The 11,128-nt window shown below is 26.6% G+C and overlaps 1 protein-coding gene across 2 annotated transcripts; it reads left to right on the plus strand.

Moving 5' to 3' along the window:
- The first annotated feature begins 6,243 nt into the window (after nt 1-6,243).
- LOC133976748 (protein Z-dependent protease inhibitor-like) lies at nt 6,244-10,970 on the plus strand. 2 transcript variants are annotated; one of them, XM_062414950.1, is made up of 6 exons: nt 6,244-6,350; nt 8,009-8,308; nt 8,404-8,694; nt 9,290-9,563; nt 9,704-9,851; nt 10,167-10,970. In XM_062414950.1, exons 2-6 carry the CDS (start codon nt 8,026-8,028, stop codon nt 10,347-10,349), a joined length of 1,179 nt encoding a protein of 392 aa, XP_062270934.1. In that variant the 5' UTR covers nt 6,244-6,350; nt 8,009-8,025; the 3' UTR covers nt 10,350-10,970. The 2 variants fall into 2 exon arrangements, with proteins under 2 accessions (XP_062270934.1, XP_062270933.1); XM_062414949.1 differs by having other exon boundaries at nt 8,012-8,308.
- The last annotated feature ends 158 nt before the right edge of the window (nt 10,971-11,128 follow it).

Raw genomic sequence — 11,128 nt, forward strand, 5'->3', positions numbered from 1 at the left:
TATATATATTAATAGTTATATATATTAATAGTTATATATATTAATAGTTATATATATTAATAGTTATATATATTAATAGTTATATATATTAATAGTTATATATATTAATAGTTATATATATTAATAGTTATATATATTAATAGTTATATATATTAATAGTTATATATATTAATAGTTATATATATTAATAGTTATATATATTAATAGTTATATATATTAATAGTTATATATATTAATAGTTATATATATTAATAGTTATATATATTAATAGTTATATATATTAATAGTTATATATATTAATAGTTATATATATTAATAGTTAATAGTTATATATATTAATAGTTATATATATTAATAGTTATATATATTAATAGTTATATATATTAATAGTTATATATATTAATAGTTATATATATTAATAGTTATATATATTAATAGTTATATATATTAATAGTTATATATATTAATAGTTAATAGTTATATATATTAATAGTTATATATATTAATAGTTATATATATTAATAGTTATATATATTAATAGTTATATATATTAATAGTTATATATATTAATAGTTATATATATTAATAGTTATATATATTAATAGTTAATAGTTATATATATTAATAGTTATATATATTAATAGTTATATATATTAATAGTTATATATATTAATAGTTAATAGTTATATATATTAATAGTTATATATAGTTAATAGTTATATATATTAATAGTTATATATATTAATAGTTAATAGTTATATATATTAATAGTTATATATATTAATAGTTAATAGTTATATATATTAATAGTTATATATATTAATAGTTATATATATTAATAGTTATATATATTAATAGTTATATATATTAATAGTTATATATATTAATAGTTATATATATTAATAGTTAATAGTTATATATATTAATAGTTATATATGTTAATAGTTATATATATTAATAGTTATATATATTAATAGTTATATATGTTAATAGTTATATATATTAATAGTTATATATATTAATAGTTAATAGTTATATATATTAATAGTTATATATATTAATAGTTATATATATTAATAGTTATATATATTAATAGTTATATATGTTAATAGTTATATATGTTAATAGTTATATATATTAATAGTTATATATATTAATAGTTATATATATTAATAGTTATATATATTAATAGTTATATATATTAATAGTTATATATATTAATAGTTATATATATTAATAGTTATATATATTAATAGTTATATATATTAATAGTTATATATATTAATAGTTATATATATTAATAGTTATATATGTTAATAGTTATATATATTAATAGTTATATATATTAATAGTTAATAGTTATATATATTAATAGTTATATATATTAATAGTTATATATGTTAATAGTTATATATATTAATAGTTATATATATTAATAGTTATATATATTAATAGTTAATAGTTATATATATTAATAGTTATATATATTAATAGTTATATATATTAATAGTTATATATATTAATAGTTATATATATTAATAGTTATATATATTAATAGTTATATATATTAATAGTTATATATATTAATAGTTATATATATTAATAGTTATATATATTAATAGTTATATATATTAATAGTTATATATATTAATAGTTATATATATTAATAGTTATATATATTAATAGTTATATATATTAATAGTTAATAGTTATATATATTAATAGTTATATATATTAATAGTTATATATATTAATAGTTATATATATTAATAGTTATATATATTAATAGTTATATATATTAATAGTTATATATGTTAATAGTTATATATGTTAATAGTTATATATGTTAATAGTTATATATGTTAATAGTTATATATATTAATAGTTATATATATTAATAGTTATATATATTAATAGTTATATATATTAATAGTTATATATGTTAATAGTTATATATGTTAATAGTTATATATGTTAATAGTTATATATATTAATAGTTATATATATTAATAGTTAATAGTTATATATATTAATAGTTATATATATTAATAGTTATATATGTTAATAGTTATATATATTAATAGTTATATATATTAATAGTTATATATATTAATAGTTATATATATTAATAGTTATATATATTAATAGTTATATATATTAATAGTTATATATATTAATAGTTATATATATTAATAGTTATATATATTAATAGTTAATAGTTATATATATTAATAGTTATATATATTAATAGTTATATATATTAATAGTTAATAGTTATATATATTAATAGTTATATATATTAATAGTTAATAGTTATATATGTTAATAGTTATATATATTAATAGTTATATATGTTAATAGTTATATATATTAATAGTTAATAGTTATATATATTAATAGTTATATATATTAATAGTTATATGTATTAATAGTTAATAGTTATATATATTAATAGTTATATATATTAATAGTTAATAGTTATATATGTTAATAGTTATATATATTAATAGTTATATATGTTAATAGTTAATAGTTATATATATTAATAGTTATATATATTAATAGTTAATAGTTATATATATATTAATAGTTATATATATTAATAGTTATATATATTAATAGTTATATATATTAATAGTTATATATATTAATAGTTATATATATTAATAGTTATATATGTTAATAGTTATATATATTAATAGTTATATATATTAATAGTTATATATATTAATAGTTATATATGTTAATAGTTATATATGTTAATAGTTATATATATTAATAGTTATATATATTAATAGTTATATATATTAATAGTTATATATGTTAATAGTTATATATATTAATAGTTATATATATTAATAGTTATATATATTAATAGTTATATATATTAATAGTTATATATATTAATAGTTATATATATTAATAGTTATATATATTAATAGTTATATATATTAATAGTTATATATGTTAATAGTTATATATATTAATAGTTATATATGTTAATAGTTATATATATTAATAGTTATATATATTAATAGTTATATATATTAATAGTTATATATGTTAATAGTTATATATATTAATAGTTATATATATTAATAGTTATATATGTTAATAGTTATATATGTTAATAGTTAATAGTTATATATATTAATAGTTATATATGTTAATAGTTATATATATTAATAGTTATATATGTTAATAGTTATATATATTAATAGTTATATATATTAATAGTTATATATATTAATAGTTATATATGTTAATAGTTATATATGTTAATAGTTATATATATTAATAGTTAATAGTTATATATGTTAATAGTTATATATATTAATAGTTATATATGTTAATAGTTATATATATTAATAGTTATATATGTTAATAGTTATATATATTAATAGTTAATAGTTATATATATTAATAGTTATATATATTAATAGTTAATAGTTATATATGTTAATAGTTATATATATTATAGTTAATAGTTATATATGTTAATAGTTATATATATTAATAGTTATATATGTTAATAGTTATATATATTAATAGTTATATATGTTAATAGTTATATATATTAATAGTTAATAGTTATATATATTAATAGTTATATATGTTAATAGTTATATATGTTAATAGTTATATATATTAATAGTTATATATATTAATAGTTATATATATTAATAGTTATATATATTAATAGTTATATATATTAATAGTTATATATGTTAATAGTTATATATATTAATAGTTATATATATTAATAGTTATATATGTTAATAGTTATATATATTAATAGTTATATATATTAATAGTTATATATATTAATAGTTATATATATTAATAGTTATATATGTTAATAGTTATATATGTTAATAGTTATATATATTAATAGTTATATATATTAATAGTTATATATATTAATAGTTATATATATTAATAGTTATATATATTAATAGTTATATATATTAATAGTTATATATATTAATAGTTATATATGTTAATAGTTATATATATTAATAGTTATATATATTAATAGTTATATATATTAATAGTTATATATATTAATAGTTATATATATTAATAGTTATATATATTAATAGTTATATATATTAATAGTTATATATATTAATAGTTATATATATTAATAGTTATATATGTTAATAGTTATATATATTAATAGTTATATATATTAATAGTTATATATATTAATAGTTATATATATTAATAGTTATATATGTTAATAGTTATATATATTAATAGTTATATATATTAATAGTTAATAGTTATATATGTTAATAGTTATATATGTTAATAGTTATATATATTAATAGTTATATATATTAATAGTTATATATATTAATAGTTATAGTTATATATGTTAATAGTTATATATATTAATAGTTATATATATTAATAGTTATATATATTAATAGTTATATATATTAATAGTTATATATATTAATAGTTATATATATTAATAGTTATATATGTTAATAGTTATATATATTAATAGTTATATATATTAATAGTTATATATATTAATAGTTATATATATTAATAGTTAATAGTTATATATATTAATAGTTATATATATTAATAGTTATATATATTAATAGTTATATATATTAATAGTTATATATGTTAATAGTTATATATATTAATAGTTATATATATTAATAGTTATATATATTAATAGTTATATATATTAATAGTTATATATATTAATAGTTATATATATTAATAGTTATATATTAATAGTTAATAGTTATATATGTTAATAGTTATATATATTAATAGTTATATATATTAATAGTTATATATATTAATAGTTATATATATTAATAGTTAATAGTTATATATTAATAGTTATATATATTAATAGTTATATATGTTAATAGTTATATATGTTAATAGTTATATATATTAATAGTTATATATGTTAATAGTTATATATATTAATAGTTATATATATTAATAGTTATATATATTAATAGTTATATATATTAATAGTTATATATATATTAATAGTTATATATATTAATAGTTATATATTTAATAGTTATATATATTAATAGTTATATATATTAATAGTTATATATATTAATAGTTAATAGTTATATATATTAATAGTTATATATATTAATAGTTATATATGTTAATAGTTATATATATTAATAGTTATATATATTAATAGTTATATATATTAATAGTTATATATATTAATAGTTATATATATTAATAGTTATATATATTAATAGTTATATATATTAATAGTTATATATATTAATATATATATATTAATAGTTATATATATTAATAGTTATATATATTAATAGTTATATATATTAATAGTTATATATATTAATAGTTATATATATTAATAGTTATATATATTAATAGTTATATATGTTAATAGTTATATATATTAATAGTTATATATATTAATAGTTATATATATTAATAGTTATATATATTAATAGTTATATATGTTAATAGTTATATATATTAATAGTTATATATATTAATAGTTATATATGTTAATAGTTATATATATTAATAGTTATATATATTAATAGTTATATATATTAATAGTTATATATATTAATAGTTATATATATTAATAGTTATATATGTTAATAGTTAATAGTTATATATATTAATAGTTATATATATTAATAGTTATATATATTAATAGTTATATATATTAATAGTTATATATATTAATAGTTATATATATTAATAGTTATATATATTAATAGTTATATATGTTAATAGTTAATAGTTATATATATTAATAGTTATATATATTAATAGTTATATATGTTAATAGTTATATATGTTAATAGTTATATATGTTAATAGTTATATATATTAATAGTTATATATATTAATAGTTATATATGTTAATAGTTAATAGTTATATATGTTAATAGTTATATATGTTAATAGTTATATATGTTAATAGTTATATATATTAATAGTTATATATGTTAATAGTTATATATGTTAATAGTTATATATGTTAATAGTTATATATATTAATATTTATATATGTTAATAGTTATATATATTAATAGTTATATATATTAATAGTTATATATATTAATAGTTATATATATTAATATTTATATATGTTAATAGTTTATTTTCTTCCTCGTTCTTCCGGTCATGTGGGTTGGGTGGCTTTTTATTTTGAAAGGACTTGGAGCCGCCGCCTAGTTTCCGGTAAAGAAGCTGACGGTGATGCTCAGCAGCTGCAGAGGAGAGGCGAGTTTAATCTGGATACTCCACCGAAGAAGAAGAAGCGTTTAATCTGAGACACCACCGAAGAAGAAGAAGCATCACAGGTGCGTTTGTTTGTTTCTGCGTCATCATATCAGATCATTACGTCATCGTTACGTAGCTTTACTCAGACAGCTGATCAATCGGTGATATTGATTACAAATTATTTTTTAACGTAAAAACCTTCAAACGAAGAAGAATGACAGGTAAACAAACCGTGTGACGTCATCCGACATTCGGGGCGTGGCCCAACTCAGGATTACATCATTGGTCAGTATGACAGGTTGTGATTGGCTACTGACTGACTGATACCCCCTCCCCCCCCCCCCACCCCATCATCCTCTTCATCATCAGCAAGTAAACAGGAGAGGTTCTATGAGCTGGGAGCGCAGTGTTCTAGTAGGTTCATAAGGTTCTATGAGCTGGGAGCACAGCGTTCTAGTAGGTTCATAAGGTTCTATGAGCTGGGAGCGCAGTGTTCTAGTAGGTTCATAAGGTTCTATGAGCTGGGAGCGCAGTGTTCTAGTAGGTTCATAAGGTTCTATGAGCTGGGAGCGCAGTGTTCTAGTAGGTTCATAAGGTTCTATGAGCTGGGAGCGCAGTGTTCTAGTAGGTTCATAAGGTTCTATGAGCTGGGAGCGCAGTGTTCTAGTAGGTTCATAAGGTTCTATGAGCTGGGAGCACAGTGTTCTAGTAGGTTCATAAGGTTCTATGAGCTGGGAGCACAGCGTTCTAGTAGGTTCATAAGGTTCTATGAGCTGGGAGCGCAGTGTTCTAGTAGGTTCATAAGGTTCTATGAGCTGGGAGCACAGTGTTCTAGTAGGTTCATAAGGTTCTATGAGCTGGGAGCGCAGTGTTCTAGTAGGTTCATAAGGTTCTATGAGCTGGGAGCGCAGTGTTCTAGTAGGTTCATAAGGTTCTATGAGCTGGGAGCGCAGTGTTCTAGTAGGTTCATAAGGTTCTATGAGCTGGGAGCGCAGTGTTCTAGTAGGTTCATAAGGTTCTATGAGCTGGGAGCACAGTGTTCTAGTAGGTTCATAAGGTTCTATGAGCTGGGAGCACAGCGTTCTAGTAGGTTCATAAGGTTCTATGAGCTGGGAGCGCAGTGTTCTAGTAGGTTCATAAGGTTCTATGAGCTGGGAGCGCAGTGTTCTAGTACGTTCATGAGGTTCTATGAGCTGGGAGCGCAGTGTTCTAGTAGGTTCATAAGGTTCTATGAGCTGGGAGCGCAGTGTTCTAGTAGGTTCATAAGGTTCTATGAGCTGGGAGCACAGTGTTCTAGTAGGTTCATAAGGTTCTATGAGCTGGGAGCACAGTGTTCTAGTAGGTTCATAAGGTTCTATGAGCTGGGAGCGCAGCGTTCTGGTAGGTTCATAAGGTTCTATGAGCTGGGAGCGCAGTGTTCTAGTAGGTTCATAAGGTTCTATGAGCTGGGAGCGCAGTGTTCTAGTAGGTTCATAAGGTTCTATGAGCTGGGAGCGCAGTGTTCTAGTAGGTTCATAAGGTTCTATGAGCTGGGAACGCAGTGTTCTAGTAGGTTCATAAGGTTCTATGAGCTGGGAGCGCAGTGTTCTAGTAGGTTCATAAGGTTCTATGAGCTGGGAGCGCAGTGTTCTAGTAGGTTCATACGGTTCTAAATGCAGTAATTTGATCTCTTTCTAGGTTCTGTTAGAACAGCCTGTAAATGTGTTCTGGTCTAACTCGTTGGTTCCTTGCGGTCCAGCAGGGGGTATTAGGACCATGATTCTGAGCATCAGCCTGTGTGTGGGGGTTCTAGTCCTGGTGAGTCCGGCTTCCTGTCAGACCGCCTCGGGCCCGGTTCAGGACCTGGTCCAGAGGAACGTGGACTTCGGGGCCCGGCTGTACCGAGCAGTCGCCTCCCGCTCCGACGGCAACGTGCTTCTGGCTCCGCTCACACTGTCCTCCGCACTGAGCGCGCTCAGTGGCGCTGCCGCCGGGCCCACGGCCCAGCAGCTGCTGCAGGGCCTGAACCTGAACGGCCTGGACCCCCAGAACATCCCAGGTGGGTCAGGGGTCACATCTCTATCAGGGGTCACATCTCTATCAGGGGTCACATCTCTGTCAGGGATCAGGGGTCACGTGTCCGTCTCTTGTCAGAACTGTTTCAGAGTCTGCGGGACCTGGTCTCAGAGGGGGGTCGAGTCCTGGACCTGAAGCAGGGCGTGGCAGTCTTCCCAGCGCAGACCTTCCAGGTGTCGCAGGCCTACACAGACCTGGTCCAGAAGCTGGGGGGGACGGTCCAGACCCTGAACTACGCCGCCCCACAGGAGGCTACTGACACCATCAACCACTGGGCCCAGACCCAGACCGCAGAACAGGTCTGGGACCTGGTGACTAACCTGGACCCCCAAACCCAGCTGCTGCTCGCCAGCGCCGCCTCCTACCAGAGTACGAAGGGGGGGGGGGGGTCTAACCTGTCGTTACTATGGTAACCTGTTGGGGGGGGGGGTCTAACCTGTCGTTACTATGGTAACCTGTTGGGGAGGGGGGGTCTAACCTGTCGTTACTATGGTAACCTGTTGGGGAGGGGGGTCTAACCTGTCGTTACTATGGTAACCTGTTGGGGGGGTCAAACCTGTCGTTACTATGGTAACCTGTTGGGGGGGATGTGTCTAACCTGTGACAGGGGGGGGTGGCTAACCTGTGAGGGGGGGGGTCTAACCTGTCGTTACTATGGTAACCTGTTGGGGGGGGGCTAACCTGTCGTTACTATGGTAACCTGTTGGGGGGGGGCTAACCTGTCGTTACTATGGTAACCTGTTGGGGGTGTCTAACCTGTCTTTACTATGGTAACTTGTCGAGGGGGGGTCTAACCTGTCATTACTATGGTAACTTGTCGGGGGGGGGGGGGGTCTAACCTCTCGTTACTATGGTAACCTGTCGGGGGTGGGTTTAACCTCTGGTTACTATGGTAACATGTCGGGGTGGGTTTAACCTGTCGTTACTATGGTAACCTGTCGGAGGGGTCTCCTGTGTGTTGCAGCGCGGTTCCGGCCAGCCTTTAACGCGAGCGTCACTCAGGGCGAGCGTTTCTTCGTGGATAAGTATCACGTGGTCGTGCCACCGATGATGATGCGGGCAGATAAGTACTTCCTGGCGTACGACCGTTTGCTGAAGGTCGGCGTGCTGAAGCTGCCGATGGCCGACGGGGCGGCCATGTTGGTGGTACTGCCTGACGAGGACGTGGACGTCACCACTGTGGAAGAGGAAGTGACGGGCGAGAAGATCCGGAGCTGGATCCAACAGCTGAAGAAGACGTGAGACTCTTCTTCTTCTGTTATTTACACGTTTATTTCTGTCATTACTATGGTAACACAGCTGATGTGTGTCATCACGCTTCACGCTGCTCGGTATAGTGTGCGACCTCACAGCTACCTGTTTTTTTTTTGCTTGACAGGAAGTTGGAGGTGCAGCTGCCGCGCTTCCTGTTGGAGCGCTCGTACTCTCTGAGCGACGTCCTGCAGACGCTGGACATCACGCAGGTGTTCCAGGACGCCGCCGACCTGAGCGGCATGGGCGGAGCTAAAAGTCCCACACTGACACAGGTGAGTGAACCCCCCCCCCCACACTTTTACCATGTCAAAAATCAGTAGATTAATTTAATATTAATCATCAATTTCTATATTTAGCTTTTTAACATCTTTTGTGATCTGGGGCCAAACGCTTCCAGAGTTGGAAGTCGTTATAAAACCATCATTTAGTGAACACCTGTTAAAAAGATGTCTGTTAATGACTCGTTATTAAACATCTTTTAATTTGAAGTAAAAGCTGAAAACAGTCAAATTATATTTCATTTATTTAGGTCTTTAAAATTCAGTGTGTGGTATGATCAATACTGTGATGGGTCCGTCTGTCTGCAGGTGATCAGTAAGTCTGTGTTCACTGTGGACGAGAGCGGCGGCGCCTCAGACGACCCAGCCAGCAGCTTCTCGTCTCTTCCTCCTCGACTCACCGTCAACAGACCGTTTCTCTTCATCGTCTACGAGCCGGCGAGCGGCAGCGTGCTGTTGATGGGCCGCGTGGTCGACCCCACCAAGAAATAATCACCTGTACCTGTCAAGCCCCCCCCACCCCATACTCACTGTTACCTGCTAACATTTACCTGCTAACTGGCTCTCCGTCCACTCTAAGGTCAAAGTTCAACTCAATTTGCACAAATTTAGTTCAGACTTTACTCACATACAGTGTGACGTTTATCACGTAGTATTATCAGTATCAGTAGTATCAGTAGTACTAATAGTATCAGTAGTAGTACTAATAGTACTAATAGTATCAGTAGTACTAATAGTATCAGTAGTAGTACTAATAGTACTAATAGTATCAGTAGTACTAATAGTATCAGTAGTAGTACTAATAGTACTAATAGTATCAGTAGTAGTATTTATAGAGCAGCAGTACTTCAGCCTCTCTAATGTTGGTTAATAACGCTGAGCGGTCACTAATGTAACTCGGGTTCTATGATGACATCATATTGTATCTGTATGTATCCTGTGTGCAGTCGTGGTCTTCACATCGTGGTCTTCACATCGTGGTCTTCACATCGTGGTCTTTATAGGTCTAGATATGTATACATATGAACTCAATTCTAAATTCTAAAGCTCATCAGAACTGGTTTTACTTCCTTTCTCATCATCACGTTCACTGACTCCTCCCGCTGTGAATGATCACATCTGAACCACTTGGACATACGGACCCACGGCAGTAAAAAGAGACCCGATCAGACTGAGTAGAATCTGGACCTGGTTCGACTCGGGTCCGTGACCGAAAGCTTCCTTTCTGTTCTGTTGAATGCATCATGTGACTTCTACTGTACGTTACACAT

Source organism: Scomber scombrus, unplaced genomic scaffold (genome assembly GCF_963691925.1).
Source record: "Scomber scombrus unplaced genomic scaffold, fScoSco1.1 SCAFFOLD_190, whole genome shotgun sequence".
Taxonomy (NCBI): domain Eukaryota; kingdom Metazoa; phylum Chordata; class Actinopteri; order Scombriformes; family Scombridae; genus Scomber; species Scomber scombrus.